This window comes from Cucurbita pepo, chromosome LG19, assembly GCF_002806865.2.
Source record: "Cucurbita pepo subsp. pepo cultivar mu-cu-16 chromosome LG19, ASM280686v2, whole genome shotgun sequence".
In the NCBI taxonomy this organism is placed as follows: domain Eukaryota; kingdom Viridiplantae; phylum Streptophyta; class Magnoliopsida; order Cucurbitales; family Cucurbitaceae; genus Cucurbita; species Cucurbita pepo.
Genome location: NC_036656.1, coordinates 4,770,579 through 4,788,381, shown reverse-complemented (window position 1 = coordinate 4,788,381; position 17,803 = coordinate 4,770,579). Strand labels below are relative to the sequence as shown.

The 17,803-nt window shown below is 35.1% G+C and overlaps 4 protein-coding genes and 1 non-coding gene across 5 annotated transcripts; 2 read left to right on the top strand and 3 right to left on the bottom strand.

The window, feature by feature from the left end:
• Positions 1 to 534: 534 nt before the first annotated feature.
• On the bottom strand, positions 535 to 3,009 carry LOC111782010 (alkane hydroxylase MAH1-like). The gene is made up of 2 exons (XM_023662763.1): positions 2,133 to 3,009; positions 535 to 1,208 (listed from the first exon to the last, which is right to left on the bottom strand). Exons 1-2 carry the CDS (start codon positions 2,981 to 2,983, stop codon positions 536 to 538), a joined length of 1,524 nt encoding a protein of 507 aa, XP_023518531.1. The 5' UTR covers positions 2,984 to 3,009; the 3' UTR covers position 535.
• Positions 3,010 to 5,484: 2,475 nt separating this feature from the next.
• Positions 5,485 to 5,681, bottom strand: LOC111782352. The gene has a single exon (XR_002813102.1). It is a non-coding gene; the product is annotated as a U2 spliceosomal RNA (small nuclear RNA).
• Positions 5,682 to 6,464: 783 nt separating this feature from the next.
• Positions 6,465 to 8,198, bottom strand: LOC111782197 (probable WRKY transcription factor 51). Its single transcript, XM_023663017.1, has 3 exons — positions 8,008 to 8,198; positions 7,746 to 7,910; positions 6,465 to 7,046 (listed from the first exon to the last, which is right to left on the bottom strand). The coding sequence occupies exons 1-3, from the start codon at positions 8,196 to 8,198 to the stop codon at positions 6,821 to 6,823; spliced, it is 582 nt and encodes a 193-aa protein (XP_023518785.1). The 3' UTR covers positions 6,465 to 6,820.
• A 1,896-nt stretch (positions 8,199 to 10,094) lies between these two features.
• Positions 10,095 to 12,555, top strand: LOC111781146 (iron-sulfur assembly protein IscA, chloroplastic-like). The gene is made up of 3 exons (XM_023661593.1): positions 10,095 to 10,368; positions 11,033 to 11,251; positions 12,299 to 12,555. Exons 1-3 carry the CDS (start codon positions 10,212 to 10,214, stop codon positions 12,439 to 12,441), a joined length of 519 nt encoding a protein of 172 aa, XP_023517361.1. The 5' UTR covers positions 10,095 to 10,211; the 3' UTR covers positions 12,442 to 12,555.
• Positions 12,556 to 13,168: 613 nt separating this feature from the next.
• LOC111782042 (probable ATP synthase 24 kDa subunit, mitochondrial) lies at positions 13,169 to 17,451 on the top strand. The gene is made up of 7 exons (XM_023662809.1): positions 13,169 to 13,332; positions 13,866 to 13,959; positions 14,236 to 14,380; positions 15,079 to 15,189; positions 15,902 to 16,048; positions 16,616 to 16,738; positions 17,035 to 17,451. Exons 1-7 carry the CDS (start codon positions 13,294 to 13,296, stop codon positions 17,096 to 17,098), a joined length of 723 nt encoding a protein of 240 aa, XP_023518577.1. The 5' UTR covers positions 13,169 to 13,293; the 3' UTR covers positions 17,099 to 17,451.
• The last annotated feature ends 352 nt before the right edge of the window (positions 17,452 to 17,803 follow it).

Genomic DNA, 17,803 nt, shown 5'->3' with positions numbered 1-17,803 from the left:
ACAACCTAAAATACTTCAACGCACGCGACATTGCTCCATTAGGCTTTCGCCCCCTGCGGAAAAATTCTCCAGAGCTGCCTCCTGCAGGAGTCTGGGCCATGTCTCAGTCCCAATGCGGCTAATCATCCTCTCAAACTAGCTACTAATCATCGCCTTGGTAAGCCATTACCTCACCAACTAGCTAATCAGACACAACGAGTTGTGGAGTAATATGATTGTTGACATCTGGGTGTGTACCCACTGGCCATATGGGTTTCCCCACCGAAGTTCACCAAGGAGACAAGTGACGTACCCGCGCGACTAATTAAGTGCCACATGATCATGCAACTAACATATCTATTCCCGAAAAAGACGTACCATAGAATTCGACATCGAAATTCAACATCTCGAAAGTCTATAAAATTTATTATATCCATTAAACCAAAATACTCCCATCTTTAATTTTTTATACTAACTTATTTTGAGTACACAAACATAATTATATGCATCTAAATCCAAACAACTTGGTTGATTCGTTCTTCGTTCGTTCGTTCGTTCATGCCCATCTCTTACAAACCCTAACCCTAAACCCACAGTTCATATGAAGAATCACAGAAGGAGCTGGAGCGACAACCTTATGATCATCAACAGCTTGAATGTCAAAGTTATGGATAATGGCAGCCGACACGATCTTCAGCTGAGAAAACGCCACGCTTTTCCCCAAGCAAGTCCTCGGCCCAGCATTAAAGCTGAAGAATTTATACGACGGCTCTCTTTTAATCGCCCCTTTCGCCGTAATCCACCGCTCCGGTTTGAATTCCTCGCAGTCCTCTCCCCACACCGACCTCATTCTCCCCAATGCGTACAGCGAGAAGAGGATCATCGTGTGCGGCTTCACGTGGTGGCCGCTCGGCAGGGTGTCGGCTTCCGCCGCAGATTTGTGCTCGAAGGCTATTGGAGGGTAGAGGCGAAGCGTCTCGCATATGGCGCCGTGCAAGTACACTAGGTTGCTGAGCTCCTCAATGGCGAATGTTCTTTGTTGTGGGATTGTTATGCTATTGAGTTCTTCTCGGATTTTTGCTAATATGATGGGGTTTTTTGTGAGGGTGTAGAAGAGCCACGAGAGGGTCACGCTGAACGCGTCTCGGCCTGCGATCATGAAGTTTAAGACCGTGTCTCTTAAGAACTTGTCGTTGATATCGAGTTCGTTGTGTTCGTTGATCATATACCTGTCATCCATGCATATAAAAGATTAAAATTTTCTTAATTTTACCTATGATATTAGGTAGATATGTTTAATAAACCTATCGGGACCACGGGTGAAAATTCTCGGGATAGAGGAGTAAAGAGAGATTTTTATTGCTGTCTCTTTCAAATTAATCGAATTTTCGAAATATTATTGAATTTATTAAAATGTTTGACATTTTTAAAAAAATTATTAGTTAAAAAATATATAAAAAGATGGAGAAGAATTCTTATAATTTTTCAAGGTAAATCTTCACTGAGAATTGAAATATTGTCTGGATTGAGTGTAATAGTCTAAATCTACCGCTAGCGGATATTATCTTTTTTGGGCTTTCCCTTGAAGGTTTCCTCTCAAAATTTTTAAAACCGGTCCTCGCTGGTACACCGTCAAGTGTCTAACCCCCTTCAGGGCTCAGTCATCGCTGACACATTGTCCGGTGTTACCCCCTTTGGAGTTCAGCATCCTCGCTGACACACCGTTCGTGTCTGGTTCTATACCATTTGCAAGAAGAAAATATCAACACCACAAGGATAATATCTACTAGCGGTGAGCTTGGGCCGTTACAAATAGAACGAGTGTCAACGAGGACACTGGGTCCTGAAGGGGGTGGACTGTGAGATCCCACATCGGTTGGGGAGAAAAAAATGAAACATTGGTATAGAAACTTCTCCCCAGCAGACGCATTTTAAAAATCTTGAGAGGAAGCTCGAGAGGGAAAGCCCAAAAAGACAAATATCTACTAGCGATAGACTTACCTAAGAGAGGGCGACGGAAGAAGTTTCTTGTCACTTCCTCGTCCATTCGGTTAACTACTGTGAGACTTCAAATCGGTTGGAAAAGAGAACAAAACACACATTTTAAAACTTTGAAAACGACAGTTTAAGATTGAATATAAGATTAAGGATACCATGTGATCAAATCAGCACCACCATCAGGGAGTTCTTCCTTCATCTCTCGAGCTCGATTCAAGCGCTCTGTTTTGACAGCCAACAAATTAGCAATAACATGATCAATCGTCTCAGCAGCCTTCCTCATCCTCTTAGCCTCACCAACATCAAGCTTCTTCATCAACTCCCAATACATTTTGGGGTACAAATGCCTTACAAACAGCACTTCTTGAACATCATCCATAGCCTTAGAGAACGGAATTTCAGGGAACTCAAGGCACAAACTATTAAGATCAAACCCAGTAACCATCATACAAGTAGAATCAAACGCCAATCTCAAGAACAGATCTTTCAAATCAACCACTTCCCCATTTTTGCAATAAAACTCCAGCACCGGAATCACCCCTTTCTCCACCTTTTCCCGAGCAGCTCCGGCCATGAACTTAAGAAATTTCTCATGAACTATCAAAGACTGCGCCACTCTGCGTTGGTTCTTCCATGAATCGGCGTCGGAGTTGAAAATTCCATCGCCTAGAACCTCGAAAATGTACTTGAATTCGGACCCTTTTGGGTATTTTTCGAAGTGGGTGCTCATAATGTGGTGGATATTTGCGGGGTCGACGGTCATTAAGAACCCTGTTTTGGTGAACCAAATGCCTTTGAAGTGGAAAGTGCAGCCGGTGACCTGTAGGATTTCGGTTATACGGTCGTGGATTCGGTGGATATTGGCGATGACGGTGGGGATCATTCCGACAATGGGCCAATTCCAAGGAATCCCATGTGGGTTTCGTCTGTGAAACAGAGAAATGAGGATGAAAATTAGGGGAAATGAGGCGAGGAAAATGGGTAGAAGGTCGAGAGATGCCGCCATGGGAGAGGTGTGGGTGGAGCTAATTTGTTGTGTATTTGGCTTGTTCTTAACTCCATCTGTGTTGTAATTTATAATAATGGAGTGGATGAGATATATCTATTAAATTCAGTCTATATCTATATCGAGAAAAAAAGATATAGATTCGTTTCGAATTTTAAAATTGTGTTTATTGTCTCATAGGCACTGACTTGGTTAAGAGAATCCACTCAGAGTCATAGCCAAAGCTAATCTACATGGAGCAATTGAAACGACTTATGGACCTAAACTTAAGTGGTTATCTATTTATGACTATGATGAAGCTTGGATGAAACTAAGTGAGGTCTGAACTGACTGATGTTGAAGGAGCCGTAGATAAATTATGGTTAGGGATGAAATGCCACTTGAACAAAGAGCCGGCCGGTACTCCCCGAGTACTTTTTCAAAGGTTCTTGTGGTTTAGGGTGCCAATTATGTAGCTTAATAGTTATAAAAGGTTAGCTAACTTTTTATTCTTTGCTTTGGGTTCTATTTCTTTCCAAAATTTCGTATGGTGATTACTAACTATGATACTATATAGGAGGGATAGGAGGGTTTAGTCTTACTCCAACCAGTGCTTCGCATGGTCCGGTGAGTAGCTCTTATACCATTTGTAACAGTCAAACTTCATTGCTAACAGATATTGTTCACTTTGGCTCGTTACGTATCGTCGTCAGCCTCACGATTTTAAAACGCGTCTATTAAAGAGAGGTTTTCACATCTTAAGAAATGTTTTGTTCACTCCCCTATGATATCTCATACATATTTTATGTCATCAGCCTGTTAATTCAGTAATATTTTAGTTTTTTTTCAATCAAGTAGGTTAACCCTCTTCTTCTCTTACAGTTCAAGAAGGGGCACAGAGAAGGGAAAGAGGTGTTTGTAAACTCAATTCAGGACCGTTTAGATCAAATTTAAACTTAAACTAAATTCAAATATCGGGTAAGGATATAATTAAAAGAGAAATAAATTGAACTAAAATTCCAACGGTAAAAAGGTACGGAAAAGTGGTGTTACCGACGATGACGGTGACAGGTTTTTTTCGGGAGCAAAACATGACTATAGACAATCACTTCAATATTTGCTGAAGGGAGAGAGTAGAAGGGGGAATGGGCCAAGGTTGAGATTTCCCAAACCACCACAACTATTAAATTTAATTTTATTCGGTATCTAAATTTTCCAAAAAAAAAAAAAAAAACTATTTTATTTTTGCATCTAATAATTTTTTAAAAAATTCATATGAATGGTTGGATACCATTGCATTTTTATGTCCGATAAGTGAACGACATATTTGACATTTTTAGAGATTCGGTATTAATTTTCATAACTCCCCCTAAGATTGGTTCATGGTTATGTGGATGTCTCGAGAGTTTTGGGGGCAATGCCGACCTCTAAGTATATATGGGGAAGATACTCAAAATGAATGAGAGTATGGGGAAGTGGTGTTACCGGTGATGACGATGACAGGTTCCTTGGATGCAAATTGCAAAACCGAAACATAACCACCTCTGACCATCATCCACTTGAGCTTCTTACCATAACTCGACCATCATGTTTCCATTAATTTGGCCAAGCAACGCCATAATATTTGCCAACAACCACACACTCCCACCATTAAATTTATTTTAATGGGGTATCCATAAACTTTTGGTTATTGGATTAAGTATGAATGGAATCGAATATCCAACCCAATGCTTTATTTAAATTATTTTTAAAAAAATTATATATTATATTAATAATTAAAATCACATTACAAAAATTTTAGTTATTCGTTACATTTACTATAATTATTACATCCTTAAATTCTAAGGGTTCTAAGGCTAAACCCTAATATTAAAACTTCAAATCTCGCTAAAATTCTAAGGGTTCTAAGGCTAAACCCTAATATTAAAACTTCAAATCTCGCTAATAGCTAATAATTATGTCATAATTATGTCAATTCCAAAAATTTAATTATTACATCCTTAGACTAAACCCTAATATTAGAACTTCAAATCTCGCTAGCTAATAATTATGTCATAATTATGTCAATTCCAAAAATTTGAGTTGATTCAGTTTAATAGTTAGACGTCAAGTAATAACTAAAAAATGTAACTAAAACCTCAAAGCTCGCTCACCCAATAATTGGATTAACCCTCGTAATAAAAACTTTATATAAGTCTTTTAATACATTGTACATTGCGTATTCCACGCGCCTTCTAATAATTCAACCCCTATTAAATTTTTACTTTTTCAAAAAGGGTTAGCCCCTACGTTAGGAGCTCACCTAATGATTTAACCCCCTAATAAATTTTTACTTTTTAAATCAGTCAGTTATTACTAAAGGTAGGGCACCAGATATTGACCAGTGCATGTAACGATCCAGGGCCCCTGTGCAGGCCGCTGAACAGGGCAATTAATAGGAAAAAAAACACAGTTAAAGTGGGATGCAAGCAAAATCTAAGTGAAACCTTCTGTACCGTAAAAACCATTCGTACTAAGACTTGGAGGGGTGCGCCTGGGCCCGAGCAGTAGTGCATCACTTGGGCGACGCTCGAAAACCCCGGCAGCAAGCTACCGTAATGGGCCCTCCCCCAGTAAAAATTAATTTAATATCATGTGGGCCGATGGCCCACGTATCAGATATTAAACTGATAAGAACAGATACTACACTTGATCTTAGCCAAAAGGCCGAGAAAGGTATGAGTCTACTGGCAGTAGCTTCTCCTTATTTATAGCGTCTTCTCTCTCCTTCATCGCGGATATGGCCGATGTGGGACAAAATCAAGTTGGTCGTCTTGCCCTCTAACCCCCGGTAAGTCTATGAAATGGCATATTTATTTTAAAAACTTGTTTTTTTAAAAGGAAAAAAAAAAAAAAAAAAATTAATTAATTCTAACTTCATGAAAAACAAACTGAATGCATAATTTATATTTAACGGTAAATATATTTTGTTTTCATTACATAATTCATGCTTAATATTTTAAGAGTTTCAATTTTACACTTCTAAAAAAAAAAAATAATAAATAAATAACAAAAATAAATAAAAATACTAATAATAAATTATGAAATTGTAGCAGTGACATTTTAAAATATTGTTTTAAGAGAATCCGATCATATAAAATGTATCCATGAAATATCTCGTCCAAGTAAAGAAACGATACGTAAATAAATTGAAATCATATGTAAAAGAAAATAATTACGAGGATATGACTATTAAGAAATGTTTAAAAATATTGATAATTAGTGTATTTATCAACAATGTGCAACTTTATTTTCGGTAGTTCAATCATAAAAATTCTGAACTAAGTGTGTTCAAGTTTGAAATTGAATCACCTATACAATTTTCTAAAAAGTTGTGTAATAGTCCAAGCCCACTGCTAGCACATATTATTTGTTTTAGCTCGTTAAGTATCGTCATTATCCTCACAATTTAAAAACACATGTACTACCGATCAGTGCATCGCACCATCCAGTGACTAGTGAGAGTAAGGCTAGACTCTCTCCATAGTAGACACATTTTAAAGTCATGAAGTTAACGACGATATGTGTAACAAGCTAAAGCATACAAAATCGGATAACGGTGGGCTTAGACTGTTACAATATGAGCGAAGGGAAAACATAATAAAAAAAATACGTGTATCTGAATACTATGCATGAGACGTTACATTAGATGTCCTAATTGAATTCATTTCAATAGAGAACACCAAAGAGGATGGAATTAAACATGGTTTTAAGGGAGATTGCTATAATTAATTACACAAGTAGAGAAGAAAAAAACAATAAGAGGTAGAACGAAGAGGAAATAGGTAGTTGAAGAGAAGAAAATAAGAGATTAAGAGGTCAAAGGGTAGTAGTAGAAGAACATGGTGGAGATGAGAGGTGCAAATAAGTGGAATTAGGGCAACTACCATGAGAATGAAATATTGGATCATTGCAACACTTCGAGAAAGGGCTCTCGTGGCTGTGAATTCCTTCGTATGTTGTTATAACATAGCTTGAATCTTCTCTGTCTCTCTCTACTCTCTTCTTCACTCCACACCCACTACTCGAACATTTGTAGTAATTCCTAAATAAATTAGATAAAACAATGGTTACCGATTCAAAAGTCACTCCTTCAATTATAGCTAATAGTAATATTGAACTCATATTCTTTTCTACCTCACAAGATGCAAAAGTAGGATCGTACACGGGTTGAGTTGAGTTAGAATTTTTTTTTTCGACCAACCCAAAATTTCGGGTTTGTTGGACTGGTGACTCGAGTAACCCAAACAGAGTTCACACCTCAACCTATCTCAACCCAACTCAACTCTGTATTAGGTTGTCAAGTTGTTTTTTTTTTTTTTTTTTAAATATGTTTAAAAAATCTTAATTAACAACTAAAACGTAGTAAAACTCAAATATCAAACATTCACATATCATAACAATCACTTCAAATGTTCTTAGTATTCAGAGTGATCTTAAAACCAGGACTATGTTGTAACCTTATTTCTAGGTTGGTCGGGTTGACAAAACCAAAAAAATGTCATGCAAACCAATCCAAATTTTAGTTTTTTCACAAATTTAACCCAATCCAAACCGAAAAAATAAAATCAAACTAAATCTAACATAAATTAGGTTGAATAGTTTAAACGGATCAATTATCAGATCATATAAACACCCATATGCAATTAAACATCTCTATATCTGAATTAATCGAACTATATTTATATAAACGTTAATTTATTTTAAAGGGAGAATAAATAAATAAACATATATGAATATTTACCTTGGATTAGGGTTATTTTTGATAGATTTTTTGCCATACTTTCTCCATTTGAAGCCATCCTGCAAGATCTCCAACTCAGACTTTGTTCTAAACGCAACCTTATGGCACCCACCACCTCGTCCTTTTTGTTTTCTCTTCACACCCCTTCTCTCACGCCACTCATCTCTGCAAAAAAAAACACATTAATTATTTTAACAAAAATAAATTAATTCATTAACTATATATATATATATATATAAATATAATAAGCTCTTTCACTTGCATGCTATTCTTATCCATGGTCGACGTTGCTTCTTCCATGGATCTGGTCCGGCCTCCGATTATCGCCTCTGGAAACGCTGTGGTCTCGGGTTCGAGCCAGAAATCGGGTAGCAGGTAACCCGAGAAATCGAGGAGATCCATGAACGAGGAGGACGAGTCTTCAAACTGGGTAGGGTTTTGAAGGGAGTTCATGGCCATGAAAAGTAAATGGTTTGAAGAAGAGGAACATGGGGAGGAACTGCTTAATTAAACATTATATAAAGTTTTAAAAAAATAATAATAATTAATTAATTGATTTTTTTTTCTTTTTTTTTTTTTTTTAATCTCCTTTTCAGCTGGCTCTTTCCTACTCACCTTCCTGCTGTCTGCCGGGAAAATTTCTCCTTTCTTTCATACAGGCATTATTTTAGGGTGACGTCATAATTGTGACGTCATTTTAATGCAATAAAAAAATTATAATTTTTTTTAAATTAAATTGAAATATATAAATATGTGGACTAAACACGTTATTGTAATTTATATTCCATGAATTATGTAATAAAAACTTTTAATACAATTATGAAAGTTAAGAAAAAATAATTATGGAGACATAAGTAAAACAAAATTAATACAATTATGAAAGTTTGAATGTGACAAAAGTATATATCTATTAAAATAAATCGAAATTAAAAGTTGAAATGATTAATAAATATTGTTGATAATGTTTATGAATGGTGATGTGAATAAATTCAAATTGAATTAGAATTTTTCATTTTATTTAAGGATAATATAATATATAGTTTTTTTCTTTATTTTTTACAAATTTTTACGGTCATTCGAAATAAATTTAATTTTGAAAAATTAAATTTAATTAACACATAAATTAACAAAGAAAAATTTACCAGATTTTACAAATTTCAATAAATATTTAGAAAATATCTATTTTAACATTTTTTTAAAAAAATAAAAACGTATAAAAAAATCATCTAGAAGGTAATTTTATGAAATTAAAATTTTAATATAAACATTTATACAACTTTCATAAATTTACAAGGAAATTTTAATTATTATCATAAAATTTATAATAATTTCTGGATAAATTCAATGTATTTTTTTAATACAAGTGGGTGAATATTGATATATATATATATATATATAAGGGTTGACTGGCTGACTAACTATGTGAATGGAAGACTTTAAGGAAGACTTCGAACAAGTGGTCAGGTTAAATGAACCCGAAAACTTTGTATCTTTTAATCACCCACCCTATTGCGTGCTCTAATTTTAGCATATAATCTAAAGTTTTAAATAATAATTTTTTTTTATGCATAGCTGTGATGCATTTGTATGATATTTATACAGACTCAAAAATTCAATCAACTTAGACTATTCAAATTTGAGTTGATTAATTTTTTTTTTTTTTCGATTTGGGTTGAGTTAAAATTTTCGAAATCAAACAATTCGGGTTAGTTTGCAGATCGAGATTTATTTAGTTTGATCTCTGATTAATCATAACCTAAGATTACATGTCAATTCAACCTTAACTTACTTTTACGATTATTATTAAATCTTAATAATAATTAAAATTACTTCGATCCAATTTGACCCAACTTATTTATTTGTTAGATTTGATACAAACTTTGAATTAGATAATGGACTAGTTTGTTTAAGTCATATTTAGATTGACTAGTTATTTCATATTATTATATTTTATATACTAGAAAAATAAAATCATTTATAATTTATTAAAATTTTTAAAAGTTTTCAATGCTAATTAAGCATTTTAAAAATAAAATATTATCTTATCAATAACTTTTATTAAATAAAAATTATAAAAATACGAAAATTTTAAAATAAATTCAAGACATAGAAATTCAATAAAATTAATAACATTTAATTAAATATATATATTTAAAAAAAATTAAATTAGTTAAGGACTCAAATTAATATGAGTAAAACCGAAGATTGGGCATGAGCTTTGCAATTGAAGGTTGGGTCGGTTTGGTCCAAGTCCAAATTGTGTCGCTCGCTGGGTTTGAATTCGGCTTGGTCGGACCGGGTTGGACTCGGCCCAACTATGAAGGTAAATCATAACGAAAATAGTGTATTGACCTCACGATCCCAATTGACAAACATTTCCGAGAAGTTAAAGGCGGCGAAACGCATATTGACCGGTCGCCGTTCCCGTTCGCCGGTTGAATCACGGCATCACAACGGGCTTCCCCTATGGCGTTCTCTTCGGTTCCCATGAAATGCCCTTCTGTTCTTCATCTGCGAGTTCTTCCTAAAAGTTCTGCAAAGCGAAGTTCAATTTCCTTTCCATATTTACCTACGAAAATCAGCCATAGGAATTCCTTATCAATTCGATCGGTTACAGTCCCTGGTACGCCTCTTCTTCGAATTTCCCTCTGTTTTCCTGCTTTATTTTTGGATATTATACTTCACTGCAATATCGTAGTTCATGGATGCATTGTCTATGTAAGAATTAGTCTGAATTTTTTCTGTTTGGATTGGATTTGAAGCATGAAATTGTGAAGAATCTCAGATTCGAGTGATTTTTTTTTATTAATCGAACATACGATTCAGGTATTGATTGATTGGAATTGAAATTGTTAGCTGGTGTAAGCTTTATATTGAAATTGAGTAGCAGAATATTTAGGATTTTTCTTATTGATTTACATGGAAAATAACTGTTTGTTACTTGGAACGATTACCTGTTTGCGAGTTATAGTTTGAGATCCTGTTGGTTGATATACAAATCACAAATAATGTCTTTAATTTGTTATAATGCCTGAATGATCAGAATGGATTGATCTTAATGTGCATTATTTCTCGTAGTTGTTAGCATTAATCGTTTCTTCTTTTTAGACATCTTCAGATGCAATATTATTTGTGATTTTCTTTTGGGCTTACTACATCAAAAGATAAAACCTATTAAATCTTGCATTACAGTTTCTGCATATGAAATATAATGATTATATTATGTCTTATGATCAAAGTTTACCCTTTCATCTTATTTTCTTAACATGAAAATTGTGATTGAACAGCTGCTCCAACATCTGAGGGTATAGCTCCGGCTATCTCATTAACAGATAATGCACTGAAACACTTTAACAAAATGAGAACTGAACGTAATGAAGACTTGTGCTTAAGAATTGGTGTCAGACAGGGTGGATGCTCTGGTATGTCCTACACGATGGAGTTTGAGAACAGGGCAAATGCTCGACCTGATGACTCAATTATAGAATATAATGGTTTTGTGATTGGTAAGAGTTATAGCTTCACTGTTTTCACTGAATTTCTATTGATGGGTATTTCTTGAGCCATATGTCATAAATTTGAGGAACTTTATATTAGAAACCACGACTTTGCATAATGATATGATATTGTTCACTTTGAGCATAAGCTCTAATGACTTTGTTTTTGGTTTCCCCAAGAGGCCTCATACCGATAAAGATGTGTTCCTTACTTATGAACCCATGATCATCCCCTAAATTAGCCAATGTGGGACACCCACACAACAACCTCAACAATTCTCCCCTTGAACAAAGTACACCATAGAGCCTCCCCTGAGATCTATGGAGTCTTCGAACAGTCTCCCCTTAATCCGGACTCAACTTTTTTCTCTGGAGTCCTCGAACAAAGTACACCCTTTATTCGACACTTGAGTCAATTTTGACTACACCTTCGAGGCTCACAACTTCCTTGTTCGACATTTGAGAATTTTATTGACATGGCTAAGTTAAGGGCATGACTCTGATACCATGTTAGGAACCACGATTCTCCACAATGGTATGATATTGTCCACTTTGAGCATAAACTCTCATGGTTTTGCTTTCGATTTCCTCGAAAGGCCTCGTACCAATGAAGATATATTTCTTACTTATAAACCCATGATATCCTCTTAATTAGCCAATGTGGGACTCCCTCCCAACAATCCTCACCACTTTGTTTGTAGTTCATAATTCATCTCTTATACACTGAAGCGAGTTGAATTACTAGATATTGAGTTGAATTACTAGATATCAGTAGTTTCTTATGCTACTAAGATGAATGTTGCGCAACTGTTGTCAAACATATTGTTCTTTTATGCATACTGTTTGACATAAACTTGTATGTTGTTTCATTCCTTGATAATTGCTCTCTGCTCTATGGATGAAGGAACTTATGCATGTTTTAGTGAACTACGAACGTGTCGTTTTGTCTACTTCGTTTTCGATATGCTCTTTTGTGTTGTAGCCTCCTGTTCTCATTTGCTGTGTAGCTTGAGCTTCTGATACAAGCTTCCCTTTCTCCTCCTCCTTGTTTTGTAGTATGTGATCCCAAGAGCCTACTGTTCTTGTTTGGAATGCAATTGGACTACAGCGACGCACTTATCGGTGGGGGTTTCTCGTTCAAGAACCCGAATGCTACACAAACTTGTGGTTGTGGAAAATCATTTGCTGCAGAAATGTAGAATCATCATTTGTATATATGAATGGTTCAACAGGAACTTGATAGTTCTATGTTAAAGAAAACTTTGTTTTACCATTGATCCTAATAGTATACCTTCCATTACGAGTCTTCTGTAGGTTATATCTCTACTTTAACCCTTCCGGAAAAGGAAATTAGCTCTTCATGCTTCGTTTGAACTTATTACGCGCTATTTTCACTCGAAGCTTCATGATCATCTTTTGATAGAGAGTCTGCTCTTTCCAATACGATAAATGTGGAGATGTAGATTTGGTACGTCAAAGGAAGTTGGACTTTTAAATTTTTAAAACGTGTTTGAAGAAATTTTTAGTTTACTGTTTACCGTTTATGCAATTTATCTTGTAAATTTAAGTTTGTTTGCTTATGAATTACATGAATAAGTAATCATATCGAAATTATCTAAATCATACCGTTATTTTTTAAGCTATAATTTACTAATAATTTTTTTTAAAATTTTTTTATATAAAATTTAAATATTTTAGGTTTAATTTTTACTTTGGTTAAATTTGCAATTTGACCCACTAATTCGATAAAAAAAAAAAAAAAAAAAATTAAAAAAAAANAAGAAAAAAAAGGGGAGGTGAAGGTGCAGGTTTGTTGAGGTGCACTGGTTTTCGATCATGACCATCCATTTGGAAAATTAATGTAAGACAATCCAACGGTGGGGATACGAAGTAGACCGACGAATGAGGAGCAGGCTCCATCAAACCATTTCTAGCAGAGCTCCCCTCCGCTTCGCGCAGACTGCCTCCTTCACACTCCTAATATATCCGACTTCCAATCCTCAAACGATTCAACGAAGCATCAGAAGAAGGGCGCAATCTGAGCTACCATCATGGCTTTCTCTTCTCGTCTCTTGTCCAAATCCAAGCAGGTCTGTTCATTTCCTTCCTGGATCGGCCCCGTTTACCCTACTTTCCGTTCTCCCTGATTATTCTTCTTTAAATGAACTTTTAAGGATTGATATGCGTGTGTGGCTTTTGTCTTTTTTTATTGATTTTATTTTTTTTTTTAATTTTTGTTTACGTTCTTTTGTTTTCTATTTGGGAATGGAGCTGATTATTAGCAAATACTCGTATGATTCCTGGAAATGGTGTAATGTTTATCAATTTCTCCCTCCCTCTAATTCAAATTTTCTTTATTGGCTCGTGTAATTTTCTACATTTTGAAGGTGTCGGATTTTTTAACTGTTTATTTAGGATCTGTGATTTTAGGGTTTCTTTGGATGATGTAAAGTATGCAGGTTGCTGTCGATTTTTCCAACGTTAAAATGCTGGCCGTATAGTTTGGACATTGTAATTCTGTGCTTGTAGGGCAAATGTTTATTTTTCTAATCTTGCGTAGAGGTGTAATGATTATTGAATCAGCTGCTCGACGTGTGTTTTTTGTGCCTCTTTGATGTTACAGGTGCTTGGCGGTCGAAGTATCTTACATCAGGGGTATGCCATTCCTGTTCGTCACTTTGCGGAAGAGGCTGCTCGGCCTGCTCTGAAGGGAGATGGTGAGGCAAAATACGCTCAATTAGTGAGAAATAGGGAGAGAAAGAGAGAGAGAGAGAGCTATGAAGTTTGGTTTATGTCAATCACACAGTTGTAGTTAAATCTTTAAGGAATCATACATAAAAATTACGTGAGAATTGCATTAGATATATGTATATGAAGACTATAAAGCTACATGAGTGGTGCATTAACTTCTCTATATGAACAACGATCATAATTTTCTGTGATTTCGTTGATAATGTTTTTTTTTTTTTAATTTTTTTATGTGGGTGCCAAAGAAATGCTGAAGAACATATTTCTGGAAGTGAAAAAGAAATTTGAGACAGCAATTGATGTTTTCCGAAAAGAGAAGATCACTATTGATCCAGAGGATCCTGCTGCTGTAGCTCAATACGCAAAGGTCATGAAACAGGCCAGAGAGAAGTGAGTGTTTTTGAATGATTACTACATTTTATAGTTGTGAAGTTTGAGTGTTTTTGCTGAAGAACATACTTGTGGGTTGACTCCCTATATCTTTTGCTGTGCAATTAACTGGTGCAGAGAGGTAGCCTGGGTCATTTTATCTTTTTAAGCACATTAATCAAATACCCCTGCCAATACTAGCTTCTTTTATTGTTTGTTTTTAGTTGCTTCTTTTGAGGGTCCTTGTACTCCAGTACACTTTGCTTGGTGAAATTCTGCCTCTGCATTCTGAAACAATTTTGTTGTAGTTGAATTAAAGGAAGCATTGGAGAGTAATGGTGTGATAATCATGAATATTCAAAGACACGTTTTGGTGATCATATTTTTTGTATGTGCCCAATAAACTGGAAATGGAGTTACATTACTCAAGGGGGGATCACTAATGTCAATTTTTGTTCCACTTGCATTGTACCTTTTTCTAGGAAAATAGCTACAAAAAATTATACACAGAGTTCTCATTTATTTTTGTGTTCCATGCTAGCATTTATGAGCCAGCCTTGTTATCGGCCTTCATGGAAGTTTATTTATTTATTTTTATCACGTGACAATGGAACATGTGTTCATATTAGTACATGCATAATGGTGAATTTATATTATAAAAATATGTGCATATGAATTCTGTATGAGTTACAATTTTAACCCTCTTTTTTTCCTCACAGGGCAGATTTATTGTCAGAATCAGAGCGAATCAAATACACCATTCAGTCACGAACCCAAGACATCCCCGATGCAAGAACATACTTGCTGACATTGAAGGATATCCGGATTAAGTATGCTCCTCTTTCATGGACTTTGATTTCTTGTCAACACGAGAAATGCACTGTCTAAATTTCTCTCCTTAGCTTGTTTGTTAACAGTTGTGGTGTCATGAATATTTGGGTTTCAAGGCATTGCAAGATGTACAAGACTTGGAGACTTGGGCCAATATCAATCAATAAAGCCTGGAAACCTCCTCACCAAAAGGAGGAAATAAAAAGAAAAAAAGAAAAGAAAAGAAAAGAAAAGAGAAAGAAGCTCCAAGCCTCCAATACATCTGCATTTATAAAAGCTAACTTTTACTAACACGACTTGCAATTCATCAAGTATTAAGCTAAGTTGGCACAGGGATGGATTGGCTGACATGGTTAATGTTTACTGAATAAACTCGTGTCATCTAACTCGAGCTATATTTTGAGCCTTGAACTAAACTTCAGTTTTTCTTTTCTTTTTTGTTTTTTTTCACTTTGCATGTCAACATTTTCAGATTTTTTTGGCATTCTTTCCTCCATATAGTCCAATCTCAATATTTTTCTCCAAACATTTCCAAATATTTGTTGTATGGTTCTGGTATGGATTTGGGATAGTATGATATTATATTTTGGAGGTATTTAGTGCCCATGCATTCATTTTTATCTTTGAAACTTGTGACGTTGATCTTATGTCTATTGCCAAGTGCATGACTTTGTTGTTTGTTTCTTGATCATATTCCTTTGCATTTTTCAGGAGAGGTCTTAATGATGAGCTTGGTGCAGAAGCTATGATGTTTGATGCACTGGAAAAGATTGAGAAAGAATTGAAGAAACCTCTCATGAGGAATGACAAGAAAGGAATGTCTCTTCTTATGGCTGAGTTTGACAAAATCAATCAAAAGTACAATTCTAACTTCTTATACTTTTTGTTTATTTTGGCCTCATTCCAAAAGATTGAGTGGTTTACACACACACACACACACACACACACACAAGATTGCCATCAAGAACAAAATGTCTTGTCAGAAAACAGAAGCCCTCACGCTCCCCTTTTGGATGAAGGACATGTTCACCATCCTTCTATTTCTGTTTTCGTAGAAGATACACTACAGATGTGAACATTATGGAGAACTATCGTATGATAGACCAGTGAAATAAATACTAATTGATGAACTGAAAAAAAAACGTAGTAAATACAAAATTTAGTGTAGAATAAGATTCATTTTTATTTTTCTGCATTGTGTGTCTATTTGGTGGCAGAGCCGGTTGCACCTATTAGTGAAGCTAAGGTACCCAACTATTGGATTTATTTTCTTATTTGACTTGGACTCTAGCTTTTACCAATGTAAATTTTTGAAGGAGCTTGAGATAGTTGGTAGCGATCCTACATACATACAGTTGAACAATCTTTCCATAGGGATAAAAGATATACAGTATTGAAGTCTTCATTTCAACATTTTTGGATCAGGATTGGGATACGGAGGGAAGATCTGCCCAAGTACGAAGAGCAGTTGGAACTTAAAATTTCCAAGGCACAATTGGAAGACCTGAAGAAAGATGCTCTTGAGGCAATGGAAACTCAAAAGAAGCGGTATGTAGTTTGTGGTTTGTGATAATTATTACGCTGCAAAAAAGTTGATTCTTAGTTGATAGCATAGTTTCCAGCAGACGATTCTGTGCTGCCTTCTTTTTTGTAGTTTGAATGAATGACTGTTTTCACGGTCGCATTGATTATGATTGGCTAGATAGATTTTATACATAGGGCTAAAAAAAATCGTTCTCTTTAAGCATAATCCAACTTGCATATGGTTGGCTGTATTCTAGACATGTAGGCTCTTATCGAATCTTTTATTGAAACCTTTTGCAACTTCCTCTCTTTGCTTTCAGTGAGGAGTTTAAAGACGAGGCAATGGTGGATACGAAGTCATTAGATGTGAGAAACTTCCTGTAGATTTGCAAATCGTTTTCCATATGTTCTCTGGTTGAGAAAAAGCTGTCAACCGAAACTGATTCGGCTGTTTTTGAACACCGGGATACTTTTAGCTTTAATAAGAGAAGCACCTCTGGTATTGGGAGTGCATCATTTGGCTGATGTTTGTTCCCAACTTTTTTTTTTGTAATTCATCCTACTATGTCACATTGTCAGGTGATAACTGGAAGGATATTGTCCCAAAACTTGCATTGAATCCCGTTTCCCAATCACAACTAAGTTTCATATTGTTTTTTTTTCTTCTGAAAGTGTTTTTAGTGTTTGGTGTAGCTGGTGCGCCAGAATGGTTTGATCTTATAATATTCAGTTGTCCTGAAACTCGTAAGATTTTTGATCTTATGATATTTACAATATTTAATTGTCATGAAATTCATAAGATTTAAAGATTTAGAGTAGAGGAAGTGACGTTTATTGATCAATTTTCTTTTCTTTTTCCTAGTACTCTTCCAATAAGGGAAATTAAACATATTCCTCAAGAGAGATGATGTACTACTAATAAAAAGTTCGTTCATGTTGTGGTGCTAGTTTTTCTCAATCGTAGATATAATAAGAAGACAACCTCGTAAAAAAAGCGTAGCTCATTGGGCATACGATGACAAATGCCTCTTTTCATCAAGATTCAACATTTTGAAACTCATTAACTTGCCTATTTGAGTATAGCCATAT

Coding starts and splice junctions, on each gene's coding strand:
- LOC111782010 (XM_023662763.1), bottom strand. CDS start 2,983: ATGGCGGCATCTCTCGACCTTCTACCCATTTTCCTCGCCTCATTTCCC. Junction 1,209..2,132: donor GGTGCTGATTTGATCACATG/GTATCCTTAATC, acceptor CATGGATGACAG/GTATATGATCAACGAACACA.
- LOC111782197 (XM_023663017.1), bottom strand. CDS start 8,198: ATGAACTCCCTTCAAAACCCTACCCAGTTTGAAGACTCGTCCTCCTCG. Junction 7,911..8,007: donor ACCATGGATAAGAATAGCAT/GCAAGTGAAAGA, acceptor TTTTTTTTGCAG/AGATGAGTGGCGTGAGAGAA. Junction 7,047..7,745: donor AAAAATAACCCTAATCCAAG/GTAAATATTCAT, acceptor TAATTTATTTAG/GAATTACTACAAATGTTCGA.
- LOC111781146 (XM_023661593.1), top strand. CDS start 10,212: ATGGCGTTCTCTTCGGTTCCCATGAAATGCCCTTCTGTTCTTCATCTG. Junction 10,369..11,032: donor TCGATCGGTTACAGTCCCTG/GTACGCCTCTTC, acceptor GTGATTGAACAG/CTGCTCCAACATCTGAGGGT. Junction 11,252..12,298: donor ATATAATGGTTTTGTGATTG/GTAAGAGTTATA, acceptor CTTGTTTTGTAG/TATGTGATCCCAAGAGCCTA.
- LOC111782042 (XM_023662809.1), top strand. CDS start 13,294: ATGGCTTTCTCTTCTCGTCTCTTGTCCAAATCCAAGCAG. Junction 13,960..14,235: donor GCCTGCTCTGAAGGGAGATG/GTGAGGCAAAAT, acceptor TGGGTGCCAAAG/AAATGCTGAAGAACATATTT. Junction 15,190..15,901: donor TTGAAGGATATCCGGATTAA/GTATGCTCCTCT, acceptor TGCATTTTTCAG/GAGAGGTCTTAATGATGAGC.